Source organism: Salvia splendens, chromosome 9 (assembly GCF_004379255.2).
Source record: "Salvia splendens isolate huo1 chromosome 9, SspV2, whole genome shotgun sequence".
In the NCBI taxonomy this organism is placed as follows: Eukaryota; Viridiplantae; Streptophyta; class Magnoliopsida; order Lamiales; family Lamiaceae; genus Salvia; species Salvia splendens.
Genome location: NC_056040.1, coordinates 21,393,901 through 21,418,164, shown reverse-complemented (window position 1 = coordinate 21,418,164; position 24,264 = coordinate 21,393,901). Strand labels below are relative to the sequence as shown.

Below are 24,264 nucleotides of genomic sequence, written 5' to 3'. Positions count from 1 at the left end.
AGTAGGACATTTTTCTTGCATAAAAGTTTCTCTCACATCAATATATAAAAATATATTTTATCTATTTATTTAACGCACAAAATAACATCTCTTAAAATTATTATTTAAGTGTCATTAGCTAAATGTGACATGTTTTATAGGTAGAAGAGAGTATTTAACTCCGTTAGTTGCATGCGCTTTAAGATAGAAAGTCAACCATCAGAGAGTCGATTTTACACTCCAATTTTGACTTGTGATAATAGAATTGTTTAGTTTTTGGTGCACTGACATGTCTTCTTCGTCCAATCAAGATTAAACTCAAGAAAAATAATACTACTCCTTCTACAAAATATATAAACAAATAAAGAAAGTTCACAACAAATTCTATAAAACTTAAACTTCATATATTATTAAGGCAAAAATAGTAAAATAAAATAAAATAAATTAGAAACCAAATTCAACTTGGGTATTATTCGTATATATTTATAGGTAATTAATAAGGAAATATCGTGTTTATTTTTTTATACTACGTAATAAATATTACTCCATTATGACCGACCGAGAATTGCCCGTCCACAGCGACTCTGAGGAAGAGAAATGGTGATATCGATTTGTAGGAGTTTGCGCCGGAGGTGGATAGTTATAACACTTTCTTGGCAAAGGCAATTATAAGCGGAGGCATCAGCCACATTGTTCTTCAAGTGCAACAATGCAGAAATTACGATTATGTTGCGAGTCCACATACAAATTAAATACTCCCTTCATCCGTCAATAAAAACCACTGTCTTTATTTGACACTGATTTGACCTTATAAACAAAATGGGTACATGCCATTAATAGAATGTGTCCCATTTTTATATAGCAATGTTACGTCTTTTATTCATGGACAGAAGAAGTAATAGACGCGGTTGAAGCTGCTGAAAAGCAAACAATGAGAGCAACCTCAGGTGCCCTTAAAACGGCCGTCACCAATGTCCAATACGTAAGCCAATGCTAACTTTTGAACGGCATTCGGGATCTTCTATTCTGAACTGTGTTACGCCTTCGGTTTATGGTAAAATGGGTATGGAGAGCGCGGTTGAGCACTCGTTTGCAACTGCAGGGCATTGTCCAGGAATGTACAGGAAATATATCAACCCCTGATACTGTAACATCGACACAAGTGCTCAAGAATGCTTCTAAATCTATTATGGAATATTTATATGTAAAGACAAAGAAATAGTAGATGGAGTTACTAGCTATACAACTACTACCTCAATCGGTCCCTGAAAAGTATGAACTTTCTAATTTTGAAAAATTCAAACAACACATTGCCCCTACACATCATTTTATTTACGACTTATACTATTACCATTAACAACTTATACCGTTCCAATAATGTAGGCCCCATTCTCCACTACCATTATTTCCACTACCCTCTCTCTCTCTCTCACTTACTTTTCCCCTTATTTATTAAAACCCGTGCCGAATCCATTGTTCATACTCTCTGGGGACGGAAGGAGTAGTATTTACAAGAAACTTATCCCATTCAATATTATGTATAGTTGTATTGGTGTTTAATACCTGATGTTAATTCCATCATGATAAGTCTCTTCCAAAAAGAATCCCAGTGCAGATAATAGCTCCAAACCATTTATTGGATACAAATCTGATGATAAGAAAAAACACAAGAGAAAGAGAGAGCATTACAAGCACTTCAGAGAGCATACCCAAAAAAAGATCTGACTAGTTTGAAATTTGCAGAGAATACATGCATCAATTTCCATTATATTTTCTATTCAAAGTCCAATAGTTTCAGAGATGTAGAAGATAATAGATAAGAATATGCGCATTTACAAACATAAACAACGGAAATCATGAATTGCGGTACGCACTTTCTGTAGCAATCAGCACGGCTTGAAAGGTCCACTGTGAATATCTGCCAAGCTAATTGTGTCGATCCAGCAGCTAAGAATACGTAATATGGCCATTCTATACCAACCATCACAATCAAAGAGATGAAGGAAGAGACATGTAAATATGGAGAGCCATTAGTAGCAGAGAAGCACAAATATGTACTGGAAGAGATAAGAATAAACATGGCATACCAAGATTTGCATTATGTCCACTAAGAGCAAGGCTACTGATACATGCTGCCCCAAACCCAGAAATCCATACTTTTGTTGAATCTCCAAACCTCAATGCCGTTGATTTCACACCCACTCGCATATCGTCTTCCTTGTCCTGCATGTACAATTGTTATTTACTTGCACTATAACCACATATTCTGTAAAAACGGAAATACATAATATTCACAAGCACTTATTTGTTTCATATAGAGGTTTAACATTCAGCACCAAAATGTTCAAATTAAAACAACAAAATAGTCATTGTTATGGAAGAACTGATATTATGGAAATTATTAATGGCGGATGTAGAATGAAGGACACTAAGTATCAATTCTTATTTATGGTGACAAGTTTTATCATATACTACTTGAACTTAGGATGGAATCATGGAAATATGAGCAAGCCAAAATAAAAATAAAAAAAAAACAGGCTAACTTTTCCCCAAAACTTTTTGTGGGAGCTAAATGATACCCATAAGATATAACTCCAAAGGAAAGAACCAAATTCTTAAAAGCCCTAAAGATATTAGATTTCCTAAATCACAATGACATACAAATCCAGTTAGGAAATTTATATCAAGAACCACACTGCATGAATCGAAGATAAGCCAATACCTGATGCGCATAAATCGTATCATAAACTAGGGTCCAAAATACACCAGAAGCATAAAGTGGGATCACTACAGACAGATCAAGGCTTCCTCTAACAGCAGCCCAACCAAGTAAAGCACCCCAGTTAAATGTCAAATCCAAGATAGGCCTGAGGCTGCACGACATAGATACACATCGAAAGATATATTAGATAATTGTATGAAAGAGCTTGTCGAAGTACAGAAGCAGACATAAGTTCATTGGTGTATGCGTGCATGACTGCATATGTGTGGTGTGCAGTGCCTCCACTCACCTTGCCCCCTCTCAAGATAAAAAGACGAATGCAAGGATGAAAAAGGATCGAGATCATAATTCAATACCCAATATGTCAGTCTCTTCATCAGAGGGTATGAAAAGACGAGCAGCAGAGATGAAGCTCCAAGAACGCGGCTGCAAAATGTTTTATGAGTCGAGCAATAAACAAGCAACATACACACTTAATCAACATTCAACATATATTCCAAATTTCTACATAATACAGAATTTGGAAATCATTCCTACTTCCAAAGAAGAATGACATCTAACAAGTGTAAGAGCTCCCTTATACCCTCAAAATATTCCTTATTGAATCATACATGCAACAAATTCCAGTAGTTGGATACATTTTCTCGACATAGTCCATTATATGTTAATTGTTAATACATCATAATCACTGTACTTTCTGCGATCCTGGTTCCTAGAATTATTTAATAAAGATTAGCAATTCAGAGCTTCTGTTACATAGTATGCAAGTTGATTGAATCCCTCTAGAAATGCTAGCTGTGGATGAGATTGAGTACTAGGTAAAACTTATATACTTAAGGTGTTCTTTTCATATATTCTGTATCTTCTAAGAGCTTCTAAGAGATCAGCACTACAGTATATCCATTAATGCTAAGCTCTTAAGCCAGCACGCCAATTCAAGGAAATAAACAGCAGCAATTAAAAGGTACTCCGTAAGAATGAGTACAAACCTATAATTGTTCAGTTGCAGAAGAATTTCCAACCCTAAAAGCAATTGAAAACCAAGAAAACAAAGCCCTCGAAATGGTGATAGTACACCACTTGCTATGGGCCTTGACCTTGTCCTTGCTACCTACACCATGTTAAACTATCAAAAGCAGAAGTAATACAATCAATAGAAAGAAGAAGGATGCACAGTAAACATGAAGACAAATCATATGATGCGATGCAATCGCTAAAGATATAATGAAATAGCTAAAAGTATTAAGATTTGTTCTCTCTTGGTGCCATCCCTGACCCACAGTATTAGACACTAAAGCACACCCGGTGATTCGTTAAAAATCTTGAACACATACAGCCAATAATGTACTCCCTCCGTTCCATTAGAGTTGGAGCATTTCTTTTGGATACGAAGATTAAGGAATACATATTTAAAAAGTTAAGTGGAGTGAGACTTAGAATAAAGTAGAAAAGAGTAAAATAAGAGAGATAATAAAATAAGAGTAATAAGTGTGGTGTATTTTGCCAAAAAAAAGAAATGACTCTGACTCAATTGAAACATATCAAAAAAGGAATACGATCATGAAACAAAGGGAGTACAATTTTAGACTGATATCTACCTTGGTGTCAATATCTCGATCTACTAGATCATTAATAGTGCACCCTGCGCCACGCAACAGCAACGCCCCTGTACCAAAAAGTATCATCATCTTAAGGGCACCCGCAATGCGTGCCGCCGGCGTTCCGCGTGCCGTTCCGCCGGAACGGTTTCGCCGCGGAACGCGTTGCGGCGCACCGTTCCGCTCCCATTCCGTTCCGCGTGCCGACGGCACGGAACGCGGCACGGCTTGTGCCGCCACGCGCTCGGGCGACGTGGCGCTCCCCGCTTCGTGCGTGCTTCCCACTCGCCGGCCCGCGAGTGGGACACGTCAGCGATGACGCAATAATTAATTTTTTTTTTAAAAAAATATATTTTTATAAATTTTTTTTAAACGGTCATATTACCGTTTTTTTAACTTTTTTTTAATTTTTTTTATTTTTATTTTTATTTTCTTATTCTATAAATACACCTAATTTATTACATTTCACACACAACTACACATCTACTCTTCCTAAACCAACATCAATTCCTCTCCAATTTTCTATTTCAATCTCCTTCACAAAATGTCCGGCGACGGGAATTACGGCGGTGGCGGCTCCGGTGGGTGGGATCTCAACGCGTTCGGCGATTGGGAGACCATGTACAACACACTAGGTGGTTCCGGGTCGTCGACGTCGGGCACCCAGGGGTCGGCGACGCCGGGTGGGTACCAACCACCCACTTTCGATGTGGATGCCTACGCTCGACCACCCGGCTCGCGGCTTTCTCAGGGTTTGTCCCAGATTCGGGAGGATATCCCTGTAGAACCCACCCAGGGAGGAAGCCGAGGCGGTGGAAGCTCTAGGGTTGCGTCTGAGGCACCCGAGGAGGAGGAGGAGGAGGAACTGGAGGATCTGGGCCGGCATCCGTACAACAACGAAGAAACTAAGGCGGTGTACACCGCCTGGCTCACCGTCTCGTACGATCCCATCGTCGGGAACCAACAAGCCGCCAAGTGCTTCTGGGAAAAGGTCCGTGATGTCTACCACCAGACTAAGCCGAAAGGGGCCCGGAAGCGCAAATATACAATGCTCCGTGCTCACTTTGGCCGAGTCGACGCACAGGTCAAAAAATTTTGCGGCATCTACGCGGCCGAAGCGGCGAACTACCAAAGCGGAGCTTCGGGCGCCGACATTCTGAGGGCGGCTTTGCGCGTCTTCTACCAGGACACAGGCCTACAGTTCAAATATGTTGATATTTGGCAGCTCGTCAAGGACTAGGAAAGGTGGGCCGGCGGTGTCCGCTCGAGCTCGGGCTCAACCTCAAAGCGCACGAAGCACACGGCGAGCGGCCGCTACTCGTCTGGTGACACCGGTGAGGCCAGCGAGGGTACACCGCAGGTGTTTGGGGTACTGGGGATCCAACGCCCGACGAATACGGGGGATCCAGCCGTGGGCGCCGTCGGCCGCAAGGGACGAAGGCGGCGAAGACGGCTAGAGCGAGGAAGGGCCTAGGCGAATCAAGCCAGTCGGCCTCGGGATCGGGCTCGCGGGGAGGCTCGGACACACTTACGGTGGCGTACATGACCGCCACAATGGCGGACACTTCCCGCTTCTCGTACGCCCAATTCACGGCCTGGTGGAACGGAATTGTGTATATGGCAGCACAACTTGGCCTTCCGACTCCCCCTCAACCTCGACCGCCTCCGGAGGATGATTCGCCGGCGGAGTAGTTTTTTTATTTTCCCACGTTTAATTGTGTGTTTTTTATTTTGTGTTTTTTATGTTTTTAGGATTTTAATTGTGTGCTTTTTTTATTTTTTTTAAGTTTAAGTTTAATTTTTTTTAATGTTGTGTGTTTTTTAATAAAGTGTGTTTGTTTTTTATTAAAGTGTGTTTATTTAAATTGAATTGGGTTGGAAATAAAAAAAATGAAATTGAATGAATAGTAATTTAAGGAACGGTTAAGGAACGGTTAAGGAACGAAGGATTGCAGGTTCCGTTCCTTAGTTAAGGAATGGAGTAAAAAAGTACAGTGGGGCCCTCAAATAGTGGTTTAAGGAACGGTATAGGAACGGTATAGGAACAGCGTTGTGGATGGCCTAATATCCGGAAGGCTCTCTGGAGCTGCCGCCATCGTAATTGACCTTTAAACCCAAAATATCACCTCAGTAAACTTCCGAATCATCACAATTATCTTCTTTCATTCTTTGGGTGTGCATTCTCAGGGTGAATACAACTAAGAAAAACAGTCATCTATGGTTAGTGCTTGAAGCAATTATCAAGGAACATGCTCGAGCAAACATGATCCAACACCTAGCACAAAATGCTGTAAGTGGGATTCAAACGCACTAGCACAAAATGCTGCATGAACTTAAGTCTGTCAACTAAACCACTTAGATCAAACTCAACATTATGCCTAAAACTGCTTCTTTACACATGCCAACCGAGTTGGCGTTTTCCCATTTTCAAGGCCAGGCCAGGCCAGGAGCCAAGTTCCAATCGGCTTGTCCAGCCGCGCCAGCTGAGCATAGTGGCCGCACCTTTTCCGGTAAATAAACATCTATCCACGGCCGATCACATTCATTAACCTTGGAAATTTTTTACTCTTCTCGTTTCCCATCGGATGACGCAGTTGAAAAGCTTGAATACTGGAGAAGACGGTGATAGGCTCCAATTGACCGTAATGAATTGCAGTCGTTGTTAAATTTATTTTCCGAGTGAAAAGTTCCGGAGACTTGGAAGCGACGACACGATTGCCGGCCTGAGTCGGCGGAGGGTGGAGGCGAGTGGAAATAAATTTGCGCGGCGGAGAGAGAACAGTGACGGTGGCGGAGCTGGAGGCTCCGAGCAGTTCGTGAGAGGCAATAAAATGCCATTGCTGAGACGGCGCCGATTTCACCTCCCAGCTTCAGGCACCAATCATAAATTTATCTTCAAATTTCTTTGTAACTTCCCAATGTCAATTTTCCAGGAAGAAAGCGAAGAAGTCGGAGCAGAAAGAGAAGAAGAGGCCAAAGTGGAGGCGGTGATCTGTTGTCGCCGGCATTGGAAGGAGGAGAGAGAGAAGGGGTTTTTTCTTTTTTTTGTTCTAGCCTACAATTAACATTCCTCGAGTATACTGGATTTTTTTTATTTCGCAACACGCATGAGGGACCCTTATGCGTCTCTTTTTAAACGCATGACAATTATGCGTCTTTTATAGAGACGCATCTTAATTTTTTCCGAATTTTTTTAAAGACGCATAAGCGTCATGCGTCACAAAGAGAGACGCATAAGAGTCATGCGTCGCTATTTTTTAAAATTTTATTAGACGACGTATGAGCGTCATGCGTCTTAGGGAGATGCGCATGAGCCTCATGCGTCTCTAATTCGCATAATTCAGACGAGGGAGAGGCAGTAGCCTTATTCAGAAGCAACAGAAAGAGAGAAAGGTGATTTCTTGGCAATTTTTCATTGGCAATTTCGATGATTTCCCCTCGTATTCCGGCAAGTTTCATTCAATCTTTCAACATTCCTCCCTTATTTGTTGTTAATTTGCATATTTTGTTTAGATTTCTCTCAATTTTGTAAATTAGGGTTTACAACAAATTGCTCAATTTTAGCCGATGTTTTGTTGTTTTGTTAATTGTTATGGATATTATTGGTGAAATTCATTCTATTGTATAGTTCTTGATATGTTTGAGATGCTTGGTGTTGTGATTTTGGTTGTTATTAGATAATAGAGTATGGTTTGAAATGTATCTTTTAATTTAACATTCTAATTTAGTAGTTATATTATGCATTATAAATCATGAATTGTGTTGAATTGGAGTGAATCATTTGGTTTATGATGTGTTCTTATTTTGCCGATGAATTTGAAAGTATATGTTATTTGTATTGTAAATGTGAGTTTGTAATTGTTGTTTTGTGAATATGTACTTAGATTAGATGGAGATTTCAAGTTCAAGCGGACAATTATTATATGGACCCGAAGACCCGTCCGGCTATATCTGCAGAAACATCACATTTCAAATAAACTAATGAAAGAGGGCACAACACAAGTATTTAAAGTCCGAAGGACAGAAAGTAAGACTTGGGACGTCGACATTCATGAGAATGTGAGGTATTGGGTTGACGCCTTTGGTTTCAAAGGCGTGATGCATTGTGGGAGGTCGATGAAGGTCGACAATGAGCTGATCACGGCTTTGATTGAGCGTTGGAGGCCGGAGACACACACTTTCCATCTACCGATCGGAGAGGCGACGATGACCTTGGAAGATGTGCAAGCCATTTGGGGCTTGAGGGCGGACGATCACGTTTTCACAGGGCGTGACTATCATGTCAACTATCCAGATTGGACCAACAAGTGCCGCGATCTGTTGGGATGGATACCAGATACTTCCACAGAGACAAAGCAAGACGGTTTGCTGATGACCGCGCTGATCAACCAGACGAGGATGCCTCCGGGTGATGACCTACCTACGTACGTATACACCCAAAGGGCACGTATCCAAGCCCTAATTTTGTTAGGAGGTCTCATTCTACCAGACACCACGGGGTGTAAGGTTCCATTTATGTGGTTGAATGCGCTTGAGGATCCGGAAGAGGTGAAGACTATTAGTTGGGGAAGTGCGGCTTTGTCCTACCATTATCATTATCTGTGCGAGGCTTCCATGGATAAGAGGAAAGAGTTGGGCGGGCCCATGATCCTTCTGCAGCTATGTGTGTGGGAAAGAATGCCCACATTGAGGCCTTCGTTCATAGGTTTAGTCGTGCACGAGCCATATACACCATGTGGCGCCAGATATATATCTAAATATTTATTTATTTATGCATCTTGGGTTATTTTCTTACATCAATTTTATGCATCTTGGGTTATTTTCTTACATCAATTTTATGTATAGGTGGAAAAGAACAACGCAGATAGGAAATGCTCCTAGACACTCGGTTGAGCATTACCGTGACCAAATATCTCTGATTAGACCTGGCCAGGTGAATATTATTTCAATTTAGACTTCATTTATGAATTTATTATAAAGTTAATTTGACGTATGCCTGACTACTGCAGTGATGTGAATGGATGCTCTTTGTGCGATACCTACTTGGTGTGTTGGGCCTATGTCGAGGCACATGAGTCTAGACGAGTGCGCCGACAGTTCAATCGGTATCATGATATACCTCAATATGTAGACAGGATGCTAAAGAATGCCGATCATTTGGGAAAAAATGACTGGCGTGGGCAACAACTGGGAAAACACGCATCAGTTCTACATTGGGGAGTGGGACCTGAGGTATGAGAGGTTTCAGGCTACCGAAGACGCCGCACCGATGTCAATGAATATTCCTATGAGCCCGAGGTATATGGCGTGGTATAACAGGATTACAGTGACGTACCTGACTCAGCCTAGGGCACAGTCCACTGCTGGGATGAACGAGTCGACTGCTTCGATGAGACTATTTGTAAGTTTGTTATATTAAACTATATGCTGTCATGTGTTATAGATTGTTTCGTATTGATATTTGTATCATTTTTTTTTCTAGGTTTAGGGTTTTCAACAGGTTTTCCATTTAACCACTGAAGACGAAATGGACCCACGAATGCGCCAGATTCGAGAAATTGTTAGGAATGTCCTCCAATCTACAAACAACACTAATGTCATGGAGTACCCGGCTTCTCAACATCAAGATGTGGTCATGCCTTATCAACCAGAAGTAGTTCCACGGCGTCGTGGAGTGCCTGGTGTTCGGAATGGGGGACACGGCTTCACAAAACAGTTTAGGATGTCGTAGCCGCATCCCGATTATGTAGTACCAGAGCCGCTGAATCCAGAGCATGACCCACTCCAGTGGTCTTCATACCCGGTGCATGAGTCTAAGTCACAGTGGGACCGTCCCCCGTATTCTCCAAGCCAGCCTGAGCCTGATTGGAATCGTCGCCCATACTCACAAAGCCAAGATGAGTCGCAATCGACGCTTATGCGTCGTCTAATAAAATTAAAAAAAATTGCGACGCATGACGCTTATGCGTCTCTTTCTGTGACGCATGACTCTTATGCATCGTTAAAAAAACCGAAAAAATTGAGAGACGCATGACCCTTACCCTTCTCCCTTAAAGACACATAATTGTCATGTGTTTCATTAAAAGGAGACGCATGGAGGTCATGTGTCTCTCTCAAAGGCAGAATAAAAAAAAATCCAGTACAATCGAGGAATGTTATTTGTAGCCTAGAACTAAAAAAGAAAAAGCCCGAGAGAGAAGGGTCATGCGTCTCTCAATTTTTTCGATTTTTTTTTTTTTGCTTTAAAAGTGAAAACAGTACTATTCCATAATTTTGAGTCTATAAACCAGCGATTGGAGTCGCAGTCAACTCAGGACTGAGTAGCAATGGAGGAGGAGGAGCAGAGACGAAGCCAAAACATATACAAAATCTGTCGGAGCATAAAGCGCAGAGACAGCAGCCTGTACAACGCCCTGCGCTCCATCTACGAGGACTCCATCTTCGTTGGAGAAATCGCGCAGCTATGGCCGGAACTCCCGCTCCTCTCCCATATCTGTTGCTTTTACATTGAATTATAATCCCAAATGCGTTATTTGAAGTTAATTGAGTGCTGATAATACATAAACTCATCAATTGGCGAAGAACGAGTCTGCATTTCGTTGTGGCCTTCATAGCATAGCACACAACCATGAGTAGTTTGAAAATTGATGCAATACCTTAGGTTTGTGCTTGTTTAAAATATTAGTTTCTGTTTAAAATTTAGTAAACTACAACAGAATGTGTGGGGTTATAATGTTGGCAGTGATCTCCAAGCTCATTTGGCGATTAATTTCTAGTGGAAATTCAGTAGACCCGTGGCAGCAATTTTATAATTGCTGTTGATGTGTGTAGGTCCTCAATGTAAATGTAGAACTTTTTGAACCTTGCTTGGTTCCTTGTTGATGACGAGCAACACATATGATTTCGTTTATTGAGTGACTTGAGTCTAGTCAGAACATATTTTTTTAGATAAAGTGGCTAACTTTACCAAGAATGAATTGTGTTTTATGTGTCTTATTATGCTTTTAAGTCAGTTGCAGCAGTTTACAAAGTATATTGACTTGTCTATGTGCTTTTTGGTGGGTAGCACAGAAGGGAGGATGTATCATTGTTGATTCAACACGGAAAGGGAAGAGGTTTCCTGATAGCATGTCAAAGACTATTCCAATTTGGACTTGTGTCTTAAATCGTGCAATTTTCAATTATAAGAAAAGACTGGACAGATGTGATTGTCCGCAGAATCTAAGTATAGATATTGTTTTTTTGGCCTGCATGTATTACTATTTACTCTTGAAGTTTATCCTTGACCTAGTAAAACTTGTTTGTCTTGAAAAAATGTGACAAAATGTGACAAAATTTAAGGGACGGAGGGAGTAATTTACTTCTGTTATGCGTCAACTATTTGGGATGCACAAAGCTCTTTGATCATCGCCTCTGGTCTTAAACAGACTGTGGCATATAATGATCAGTTATAACTCTGAACTTCACATGTGCTGTTTTTTGAGTTTGGAAATTAGAAAAGTAGAACTATAAACAGATTACCGATGGTGAAGTTGTTAAGAATTTTATTGCAATGGCAATAGGGCTCTCTAACCTTATTGTTGAAAAACAGAATATAACTCAAAAATAGGAAAACTTGGGAGTTGAGATATACTGAAGGGTTGTAGTGAAAAATTTAATGTTTGAATGGTTAACTATCATAAAAGGGGATTAGGTTGCAAAATGTAACAATTTGTGTAAGTCAAGACACAAAAGCATTTATGTCATAAGAATTTAGTGTTCTAATTGATATGTTGAAAGATCAATGGTTTTTAGTTATATCATAAGTGAAGATTTTGGTTTTTCCCGTGTTAAACTCATTGTCAATAAAAAAATACATTTTGTGTTGCAACATCATGGATCGGTTATAACATCACTTGGTTTGGCTTGGGTCCAAGTTTAATGAAAGTTGAGTCTTTTTTGTTCTGTAAAATTGAAGGTTTCAGTTTTCTGGGTGCTCACTGCCACTCCCCAACATTTAGGGGATATGGCTCATCCCTAGGAATGAGATATGGAATGAAATTATTAGTTATACGACATTTCCTTCTAAGACCACCATATTCTTTTCCATTTCCTTCCCCCAATTCTGCAAGCATCCCCCCAGTGTTTTTTTACAAGAAATGAAGGGAAGAAACCAATTGTGACGTGAAGTGCATTCAAAAGAATAAAAAAAATACACATCTTATAGTTCTTTTATTTAGAAATATTTTTGTGTCTTAGAAAGTAGGAACTAATAATCTATCGCAAGTGTAAACCAGCCTCTTGATATTCTTGCATTTACCGACTTGTATGCTTGTGCTGCCTCATATTCAATTAACTAGGGCACAAACTATGAGTTTTATTGTGTTTCATTCTTGGCAAACTCTTGAATGAAAATATTTTGCAGTTCTGCTATTAAGTTTAGTTTGCTTAAACTTCATTTCTTTTGAGTTTGCCCATGCATTAGATTCTACCTTCAGCCAGATGTAATCTGATATGAGCTCAAGTTTTGGATGTAGCTTGTAAATATAAAGTGAAGGTTGCAACTTGCAAGTATTAGTAGTGACTCATTGCACACTTGTATGTTGTTGAATTTTGCAGCAATTGCCATCTCTCTTTGATATCCTGCATGCTGATGAGCCCCTGACGTCCCTTCTCATTCATTTGTTGGATAATAAGTTTATAACAGTTTCCAATTTTGCCCATTTTATCTTGCTGTCCTTTTGAATATTCTCGTTAGCTTGAATACGTGCTTCTAATATTCACATGCATCAGTGTTGACCTCCATTTCTTTGTTTCAATAGCAATCAGGCATCTTAAATGAGCCAGTGAATCCTGACCAATGCCCATTTTATCAGGGATTGTTCCTTGTATCTTCCCCTTTGGGTTTCTCAAACTGAGAAAGAAATGATTGAAAAGCGTTTGGAAGGTTGGGACATGGAATTAGAGGCTAGTGGAGCTGATATTGCCTCTATTGCATTAGCTTTGAGGAAACCTCTAAGACCCTTATGGATTTCACAAAAACTGTTATCTGGTTAAATGAAGTACCTGAATATGATTCTTGGGATTTCACACCTATCATACTTGTTTCGACATCATCTTTAAGTGGCTCTCAGAAGCGAACTACATCCGAATTTAGTTGGAATTATATTGCTGGAGCTGGAGATGATGAGGAGAGTTGGGCTAGAGGCTTATCGCCAGATCTTTTCTGGAAACATGTGAATGATATAATAAGATCAGGTCCTGACACATGTAATCAAAAGATTGCAAATATTGTTGAAAAAGACCGTGTTTGTCGTGCACACAGGGGAGAACATGCACCGCAATTGTCTGTCAGAGCTTCTAAGTGCCCTGGGAGCGCAAATGAGTTTCTGATAGAAGAGTCATTACAGTTGGATAGCGGAACAATTCCTGAGGATGATAAATCAAGTTACCATCATCGCATATCGTTTTTGGGCTCAACCAACATTGCAGTTTGCAAATCTCTACTTGGTATTACTCGTACAGCATCTTTGACTTGGAAAAATTGTTGATTTTTCCTTTCTGATCTAAAATATTTGTCCTTAAGTGAGGAAAAAATATTCAGTTTGAACCATTTTTATCCTAACTTAGTAAATGAGTTCTAAACTATGAATGTAATAGATCATCCTAGAATTGTACAGATGAAGTTGGGAGTAAGCAGGATGAGAAAAACCTAAATTTTTGTTGTGATTTTGTGGGGTTGTAAAAAATTGATTTTTTTTACAAGATGTGCTTTGTGGATTTGTGAATATAGATCTCAAACCCATTTTAATGATGTCCTAATTTGCAGCCATGGAAGCCCCTCCGACCTGCTGCATATTGAACTGTGATAGGGAATCATTTTCTGTGTCTCTCCACAATCCTGGGATGTATTTGCACTTGCCAATTCTGGTTTGTATTATTATCAATTGTTTTTATAGATTTTGATATCCTGCATTTCCTTATCTTTCTTTTGGCCACCACCAATATATGCTCCAGCTTGAGGGGGAGTGTTGTAGAGTAAATGTTTTAAGGTTTCCTTATATATATATTTGTAACCTAGTTTGAACTTTTCCCTATATATATGTGTAGGTCTCTTGTATACTATACTGAATAATAGTATCATATTCTACTCCTATCTTGACATTAACAGTTTTCCCTTTGCTCTTTTTTTGACAGGACTCTAAACTTGACCGTTTTAGTTTGTTAAGGAATCTTCCGTCTGCTCTGACCTTTGCCCAGTCTCAGTTAAGACAGGGGAATACACTCCTCATCTGCTGTTGCAATGGTAAGCGCTCTCATGTTGCATTCAATGTAAAAGATGTAACGATGGTAATATATCATTATGTCTTGTACTGTTATGCATCTCTTCTTCCTATATTTGACTTGTTTATTTCTATCTAGTTGCCAGTCTATCTCTGTTTGGCTTCTCAACATAAATGCATTTGCAGTTCCTTCTTTCTCTCCATATTCCTTAATGACATTGTTTATGCATGATAATTTAATACATTGTGATTTGGACAGAATTTCATCGACTGCTAAAGCATTTGCTTACATCTTTTTTCATTTACATTTTTGCAGGAGAGGATATTAGTGTATGCGTTTGTCTGGCTGTTTTTACATCATTTTTTGATGAAGCAGGTAGGATTAAGATATTTTACTACTCTCTGCATGTGTTATAAGTTTCTGCATTTAAGGTTATGCGCTCTTATTAGAATGTTCAATGTGATACAATAGTGCCTAGATTAATGAAATCATTCGTATTTATTTAAACTTTGAGCTCATATGTACAAGTTGCTCGGAGTCCACATGGATTTATGTGATTGGTTGAATACCAAATTGTGCAACGAGTATTAAAAATGAAAAAAAGTCCACTGGTATACTGGCGCAAGTTTTTTAGGTTTTGAGTAATTTTGTTTGGAAGTGATTCAAAGATCTCTGACTGTGAAATGCTCCAACAGGAAACTTTGATGATGGAAGGTCGTTCGCTAAGAGAGAACTCACGAAGCTGGAGTTGCGGAGACGGTTAGTTTTTCTAAGCAAGCACATTATAAATGCGCGGCCTTCAAGGGGAAACTTGAAACAAGTGTTTGCGTGCCTTGGTGGAGAATCTATCCCCTCTGTTTCATAAGACATTGTTCCATTATGCAACACAAAGTATGTCAGTATCGGATGCTGAAGGTTAAGCCGACACACCAGTAATAGACAGACCCAGTCCGTGTATGAGATGCAAGTCTGCCTAATTTCTGACTTGTGGTACATATCCGAGTGTAGTTTAAAGCTTTTGAGAGTTGATATATTGGGGTATTGTGCCCCGTGATAAATAATTAGATTAGTTTACAATGATCATTGTATTCTCTTCCAATAGACATGGATTATAGATCAGTGGACTGTTGAAAGATATGTAAGATTCTTGTTTATTCAGAAATCAAAAGAAAAAGAAGAGACATGTTGAAGAGAAATCTTCAACTTTTTAGTAAACTACAGATATTTATGGGTCCGCCTTGGATGCTCTTTTTAATTTTTCTTATGTGATTATGTGTTCAGGATGTTTGATAAATTAATTATATCGATTCAAAAAAATCAGCTAACAGTTAAGTTTTTAAAATTCCCAGCAAACTTAGCCAGATTACCACAAATGGTAAATATCAAGTTGTTCACCAACAATCTATCAGGTGTATTACCAACAAAGTTTGGGAGGTACTCGAAGCTGCAAACATTTGAGGTGTCTGAAAACCACTTTGAATGTGAAGTGCCCAGAGATTTGTGTGCAAATAAGGTACTTAGAGGGGTGGTTGTCTTTGATAACAAATTGACAGGCGGGTTGCCAGATTCTTTAGGTGATTGCAACAGTTTGGAGATAGTTCGAGTTCATGACAAGAAGTTTTCTGGTAGAATCCCTGATGGCATATGGACATTAGAGAATCTAACTGAGCTGATGGTAGGAAACAACTTGTTTTTTGGTGAGCTACCAGACAAACTAGGCTCTAAGGGCATCAATAACCCCGGCCCGGTTTCAGGCCCCAAGTCCCCTCCACGTCATCATTCCTCTACAGTTGCGGCCCAGGCCCCAACTGCTCTAACCCTGCAGGCCACAACCCGGGCCGCAACTAATAAATGACACTATTCACGATTTCAACATATTTAACTCGTAAATGCAATTCGTTGAACAATTGAAACCGGGAAAATGCATTGTTATTGTTCATTAGAAATTAACATTACATTTCCTAGACGAAGCAAATTAAAAATACTAGAAATCCGGGCCACAACTACTACTTCTTCATTTGGGCGCGAAGGTAGGCGATCATCTCACGGTGCAACTCGATATCGAACTCCGACATCGTCGAGGTATCCCACGATGTCAACTCCGTCAGCTGGCTCATCTGCCATGTAATACTCATCTCCGACAAAGAGTCGGACATCTTATCCAGAGACGGATTGATCGGCGGTGGCACCATGGCGGAGTTGCTCGCAGTTGCATTCCCCTTTGCTGTCCTCTTTGCCGCCTTTGTTCCCATCGGGTGGCTCTGAATGCTAGGAGAGGAGCCGAAGACGTCGTCGTCCGTCACGTTGAGGTCGATCGTCGGACCTCCTTCGCTCGAAGAGTAGTTTCCGGAGGTGGAAACTTTGGTTCTCTTCGCCGCCCCAGTTGCTGTCGGCTCGGCACCGCTGGTGAACTTCAGGCTCTTCTCGACGAGCTTTCAAACATCGAAGTACTTGAAGGTCTTCTTCCCGTCAGCGAAGAACGCCTCCTTCGCCTTCTCGACGAGGTCCGCCTCGCTGTGCCTGCTCGGCCACATCCGGACTACGTTGGCCCACTTTCCATTCCACTTGCTCATATCCGCCTGGACCCGACCCCAATGCTTGCGCAGCTTCACGTAGCTACGCTCAATCGACCCTTTAGGACGCCCAGCGTTATACCTCTCAGCAATCCGCTCCCAGAAAACCTTGCCGGATTGCTGGTTGCCGATTATAGGATCCTCGACGACGACGATGTAGTTCCTCGCAAGCCACATTGTCTCTTGCGGACTGTACTTCTTCGGCCCATCCTCCTCGCCGACCTTGCCCTTGCCCCGCCCTTGAGCGGGCTCCATCTCACTGATCTCGAACTCTTCGGTGTTGACCGGCGATGTTACGTCGGCGTTGCTACCGACTCCCGGACTAGGCGTCGGCTGCGATGGTGGCGACGCCGGCATGTACCAATTGTTCGAGTTTCGTCCATCTGACATCGCTGTTGAACCAATCCATTGACGTCGAAACAAATGGTATAATAGAGGATTGAAATGGATAATGCACGTAAGAATGATGCAAACAAGTCTCGTATTTATAGCCAAAAAATCGAAAAAAAAAATAATTTTTGGAGACTTGTGGCCCGGCCCGAAGAGCATGTAACGCTGGGCCGGGACTCGCGGGATGTGGCCCGGCCCCAATTAACGCTGGCCAGGCCGGGCCGCGGGACCGTCACCGAGCCGTAAATGCGGCCCCGGGACCGGCCTGGGCCGTGACTCCCCTCCGATTAACGCTTGTGACTGGCCGGGACTCGCGATTTGCGGCCCGGCCCAGTGCATTACCGATGCTCTAAAGTGGAATTGCTCGAGCTGATGAACAACCATTTTTCAGGATACCACAAGAATTGACTGCTCTTGCATCTCTGTCAATTCCTAGCAGTCTTTCTTTACACAATGTATGTTTGCAGAAGTTACATAAAGCGAAAGCAGGTTTCAGGCTCAACTTGGAAGCTCACTCCATTCCAGAGGCTAAATTTCACAGAAGCAATCATATTGTCGAGCTCAAGAGACAGAGAATAAAATTGGAAGTGGAGAGTATTCCGTGTACCCATAAGCCGCTCAGGAGAATATGTGGCTGTTAAGAGGATCTGGGACAAGTTAAATTAGAGGAGATATTTGAGAAACAATTCCTAGCTGAAATTCGGATACTGGGCACTATTCGGCACTCTAACATAGTGAAACTACTTTGCTGCATTTCAAGCGAGACCTCAAAGCTTCTCGTCTACGAGTATATGGAGAGTCGTAGTCTAGATAGATGGCTTCATAGCACAAACAGATCGTGCAACATCTCAGGTTCAGTCCACCATGTTGCAGTTGGAGCTGCTCAAGGTCTCACCTATTTGCACCATCACTGCTCAACACCAACTATCCATTGAGATGTAAAATCAAGCAACATCCTGCTAGATTCTAAATTCAATGCAATGATCACAGATTTTGGCCTAGCAAGAAAGTTGATCAAACACTGAGAGCCTAATACCATGTCGGTAGTAGCTGGCTCCTTTGGATATATGGCTCCAGGTAAGTATTATATTAGTATGATTTTCTGAATCTCATTTGATTCCCTGAACTTATTAACCACATACATTTCAGAATATGCTCAAACAAGAAGAGTGAGTGAGAAGATTGATGGTGTGGTCCTTTTTGAATTGATAACAGGAAAAGAGGGTCATTACGGTAACGAGAGTTTTGGTGTGGTGCCATATTCAAGAAGGCAAATAAATAGATGACATTATGGAAGAGGATCTAAAGGATCCCCTCTACTTGGAAGCTTGGATTGAAGTGTACCAGGCTACCAGCACATTCCCTTCGAGCAGACCAGCAATGAAAGACTCGCTGTGGCCAAAGGCTGCCCATCAGTGAGAAGACAAATGGAAACGAATATGATGCTTCTCTCCTCCAAAGTTGTAAGTCAGAGAGGTGTGCGGAAACTATTTTCACTTGGTATGAGTTACATCTAGTACATGTGTAGAGCTTAACTAGTAAGCCTAGAGATCTTCAAATAAATTAGCTAGAGGTGTATTTTTATGTAGTTGTCACCATTTCCTACTACTTACAACTATAAAGCTTCAGTACTGCAAACATAAATTTCGAGTTGTGTTATCCATTCTCAAGCTAAAAGATTAGGCACGAGCAAAGAATCTAATATGGTTATATTGAATTAGGCCTACTAGTATTCAAGACAATATCCTAAGAAATCTACACCTTTGTGCACGAGTTGGAATGACAGGAACTACATAGTTTTCAAATGGGGAGTCGATTACTCTAAAGTTTCCAGTACAACCATCTTGCTGCGCTTGGGCAACTGCATAGTCCCTTGCCTGTTGAATCCTGATATCACACACATAACACACTGTCAACTAACCAAAAATAAACAAAACCATGTTTGTGGCTCAAAAGCAAATAGTAGCTGGAATTGCACAACAATTTGTTCCCATCATAAATTTTAGCAAAAGGGGCCGACAAAATGTAAATCGATAATCAATTAACTCCTTATTTGTCTGCAGTCCAAAATCAAATTCTACAATATTACCTGGAAGAAATTGAGGGGTCGGTTTTTATTCGCTTCGAGGGAGGCTTAAATTTCGTCATAATTTGGGGATTGGTATTCTGCAATCTGCTGTGTTGAAGTGATCTTAAATAGTGGGTGAGTTTAGTAGAGATTAATGTTAGCAGAAAGTTGCGACATTATTATGTATGCATATATTTAATTTTAAATATGAATAAATTTTGAAATAAGTTAATTAACGAAGTATATTACATGAACATTTTTGTAAATAATAGTTGTAGAAAAAAAACATCAAAAAATAGCTCAAAATTTGAAATTATCAATTATGTGGAGTATAAATTTTGAAATAAGTTATTAGCGAAGTACTATAAAAAATTAATTTTTTGTGTATAATTGATGTAAGAGAATAAAAAAATATTATAAGAAATAGTAATAACACAAATAAAATGATAAAAGCCCAAATTGATCTTGCTGGATTCAAACACGGTTTTGGTAGTTCCTATGCTAAGAAACTTACCGCTTGTGCTGAGTGACTATTTATTTCTTTTGAATATAAAATATATACTAAACGGTTGAATTGTTGGGGGTTTCATGGGACCCCAACTGCATCCGTCGGTCCGCCCCTGGATTTATATAAACTTTAAACTTTTTGTATTAATATGAAACAAAGATTAAACATTATGTATGAGTATGTATTTACCCCGAAATTTGTTGGAATTTAAAATGACTTTCAATTTCAATTTGTCCATATATTAGTTCAAAGCTAAGGGTTTATTGATCAAACTTGAAATTAAATAATGTCGTTAAATTTTGAACCTATAGACTAACGTAGCAAAAAAAATTTATGGCTTTGCGTTACTCCAAAAAAAGGGGCAAAGCTAGAAGGAAGTAGAAAATTTGTATTGCTATCTTTGTAAAAACAAAATAAATGTTACTATTGGCCAGTAAACCGCTAGCCTTAAATTGCGTAGACAATGACAATGTTTGTTCATTGTCAAATTACAAGTCATCAAACTCATATAACTATATGCTAGTTATAACTTCTTCACTTGGACTCTCCAATGGTACACATCACATAATCATGCACTCATCGACGAAATCGAAATTGCACTTAAAAATTGACATAAAAATAATGTATTATTGTATGCCTATTATGCTATGCAGATTCAGTCAAGGTTGTGCAAAGAAGATTGATGGCAAAGAATTAACAAAAAAATTGTGTGTGCAAAGAATAAAAAAATTACTACTAGTAATCTGCGTTATCTTTTTGTCCCGTATGGACAAAAATTCGTGAGTAACGATGAACAATAGTTTATACATAGGTAGGGGTTTTATAGATATCCATAAAAAATGATATGTATAGGTGAAAAAATGAGAATCATATAGTGATCCACTCAGTGCCATCAATGAAGTTTAGAGAGATAAAAGGCTTGGCCTCTTCATCAGTTAGTTCTCTTGACCATGCCACTCTTCCTGCAAACCTTGCCCCTTCTCCTGTGCATTTGTATTGCCCATAAAACACAGTCCTGCAAATCAAATCAATCAATACTACTCCAATTAATCACTTCATTTACAAGAAGATCAGAAGAATTGAGTGAGAGAGAGAGAGAGAGAGAGAGATACATTTCTCTAGAGGGATCACCCCAGTTGTACCAGCCTTTAGGGATGATGATATTGTCCATGTAGGTGTAAGAGAAAACAACCCTTGAAAATGGGCCCCACGCCCTCCCAAGGTAGAGAGCCCCCGACCCCGTCACCTTGCACTTGACAAACGAAAATCCACTCTCATCTAATATACTGCTTCTCCCCTGCGCTGTCACTGCCCCCACCCTCGATGCTATAGCATGCACATGACAATTCTGCCATTTTTAGATGAGTCGGGATCACCAATTTATTAGTTTTATAGTGGTAATAAAATATGAGCGTGAAAAAAGAAAAGGAAACCAGTGACAAGTAATGTCGGAAGGAAAAAAGGGAGTACCTTACCTCAAACAGGGAGAGGCCACTGCCGAAGATGAAGTCGACCGACCCCTCGATGTAGCAATCCCTGTAGTAGTGTCTCCCGAGTTGGTCGTACAGAGTGTCCTGGGCCCCCAGGAACTTGCACCCCACCAGCACTGCCGTGTCGGCCGATATCCGGAACGCCACCGCCTGCTTCCCCACCGCTCCCGGCTCCGGCACCGGTGCGGTGTTCTTGAATGTGATGTTCTTGGCGATGAAGAATGGGGAGTTCACGGCGAACGTGGCCGAACCGTACGTCCCCAGAGGCTGCGATTGGGCTGTGTCGCCCCATTGCACTACCGTTGCATCTGCTCCCGCACCTTCGATCGTTACGTATGATTTCAATGGAGGTATTTCCACCTTCTCCCTGCCAGCTTAATTTTTCAGACTTCATCAAAAATAACAAAAATCACAACACATCACATACGTTCATTCATTCCCGTGAACCTCTACCTTTTGTTATTTAGCCCAAATAGATCACAACACTAGTCATGGATGGATGGACTCATTCACATGTTACATTTTGTAATTACACCAATTTCTTTTTTCTTCTTATTCAACATCTTGTCAAACCAAAGTACACATATTGCATAGTCCAAAAAGAATTAAGTGCTAAGTTACAAATTACTCACTCTGTCCACCAAATGTTGTCTACATTTCACTTGGCAAAAATATGAAGAAAGGAGAGTTTAAAAAATTAATGGAATATGATTCCACTTTTATATATTAATTTTATTAGTTTTATAATAGAATATAAGTGTAATGAGTTAGTGTAAAATGAGATCCACTAACTAAAAATGAAAAAAAAAACAAAGTGAACAATATTTTGTGGACGGACTGAAATGGCAAAAGAGCACTAACGTGTAAAGGCCTGCATGGACCTTGATGACGACTCTGACGAGATTGATGGTAGGGAGAGAGTGAATTGCATCCTGAATGGAAGTGAAGTCTCCATATATGGGGTTTTTGTGGACTGTGATGATGCGAGATGGTGAGACTTTGTTGGTGGCTGTCTTGAAGAGGGAATGCTTTAAGCTTCCCACAAAATCAACCCATTTCATGAACTGCTGCTCCGAGTTGGCCGCTCTCTCAGGCCTAATGCCTTTGGTGTGGCATCTTGTGCCCATCGAATTCAGCAGCACTACCACCACTGTCATATGGAAAATCACAAGTCTGCCACAAGGAGACATTGTGTTAGAAATTGTAGCTAGTGGAATGGGAGAGTGGTGGATTAGGAAATGGCATGTATGGTTACTTTATATGTTCAGTTTGGGAGGAAAGAAAATACTATAGGAATTAATTAATAATTGTATAGTGTGTTAGTTTTGGATTTGGTGGGGTGTATGAGAGAGAGGTGTCACGGGCAGAATATATATATATATATATATATATATATATATATATATATGTATATATTTGGTGGATTCACAGGCGGAAAAGTAGGTTCGCAGGAGTGCGGTTTTAGAGAGTAAGAGAAGGCACCCGTGAGTTAGTCATTTGTTTGTTTCTCAACATCAATACTATATTCCTCTCCCCCCAACCTAATCTTACATGATTGCTACACTACACGATCACAACTCTTTTCAACACATATACATAGGCATGCACAAGGGTCATGAACCGCCGGTTCCGGTTCATGAACCGGCGGTTCAAGGTTCAAGAAATGCTTGAACCTGAACCGGCCCGCCTAGCTCCCGGCGGTTCCGGTTCAGGTTCAAAAAACCGCCGGTTCATGAGGCGGTTCAAAACCGCCGGTTTTTTGCCTGAACCGCCGGTTCCGGTTCATGAACCGGCGGTTCAACCGAAATTTAAAAAAAAAAAATTTATTTATAAAAATTGATTTTTATATTTAAAAACAATTTTTACAAATAAATGAATACTAGAAATTCATAATTGCCCATATATTTTTGATGGGCTTACGAATTTATGAAACCATTCTTGGTTGTTTCTCTTTTATAGAGACATCCTAGAATGTTTTATGTTTCACTTTCGATGTGGGACAAAATCATTCTTGGTTGTTTCTCTTTTATAGAGACATCCTTGAATGTTTTATGTTTCACTTTCGATGTGGGACAAAATCATTCTTGGTTGTTTCTCTTTTATAGAGACAACCTTGAATGTTTTATGTTTCACTTTCGATGTGGGACAAAATATGTTGAAGTATTTTCTTTTATAACTACATGTTTAGAGCATTCATTCATCTTTTTCCAATGTGGGATACACAACTTTCTTTTGTCTTCTACTTTCTTCATGTTTTGTGTGATGTATATAAACAAAATTATAATTCAAATATATTCTTGATTGATAAAAATAAAGAATTATTGAGAAATATGATTTGTACATAGAAAATATTTATTTGTATAATAATTATTGTTAGGTTTATACAATTTGTATAAGAATTATTCTTTCAATGTATAATATTATTTATTAGTTAACATATACATAAATTTATAAACATAAGCAAATCATTAATGATAAAGAACTAATGAATAATAGTTTATGAAATAATATTTGTTGTTAAGTTATAATAATAGAAGATAGAGTATTAATATAGACGAAAAATGATGGACGATCTATTATAAACTTACAAATAATGACTTTTATTCCACATTGAAAGAAAGAGTAACACATCCAAGAATGTGTAACTATAAAAGAGAATAATACAATATACTA

At 39.8% G+C, this 24,264-nt stretch overlaps 1 protein-coding gene and 3 pseudogenes across 1 annotated transcript; 2 read left to right on the top strand and 2 right to left on the bottom strand.

Annotated features, from left to right (window-relative positions):
• Positions 1-675: 675 nt before the first annotated feature.
• Positions 676-4,389, bottom strand: LOC121749295 (annotated as a pseudogene).
• Positions 4,390-13,128: 8,739 nt separating this feature from the next.
• On the top strand, positions 13,129-15,739 carry LOC121749294 (annotated as a pseudogene).
• Positions 15,740-15,934: 195 nt separating this feature from the next.
• Positions 15,935-18,811, top strand: LOC121749293 (annotated as a pseudogene).
• Positions 18,812-20,557: 1,746 nt separating this feature from the next.
• Positions 20,558-22,899, bottom strand: LOC121747050 (probable pectinesterase 53). Its single transcript, XM_042141033.1, has 4 exons — positions 22,453-22,899; positions 21,577-21,958; positions 21,214-21,449; positions 20,558-21,116 (listed from the first exon to the last, which is right to left on the bottom strand). The coding sequence occupies exons 1-4, from the start codon at positions 22,779-22,781 to the stop codon at positions 20,969-20,971; spliced, it is 1,095 nt and encodes a 364-aa protein (XP_041996967.1). The 5' UTR covers positions 22,782-22,899; the 3' UTR covers positions 20,558-20,968.
• Between the last annotated feature and the right edge of the window lie 1,365 nt (positions 22,900-24,264).

Coding starts and splice junctions, on each gene's coding strand:
- LOC121747050 (XM_042141033.1), bottom strand. CDS start 22,781: ATGTCTCCTTGTGGCAGACTTGTGATTTTCCATATGACAGTGGTGGTA. Junction 21,959..22,452: donor GTCCATGCAGGCCTTTACAC/GTTAGTGCTCTT, acceptor TTAAGCTGGCAG/GGAGAAGGTGGAAATACCTC. Junction 21,117..21,213: donor GGTGATCCCTCTAGAGAAAT/GTATCTCTCTCT, acceptor TTTGATTTGCAG/GACTGTGTTTTATGGGCAAT.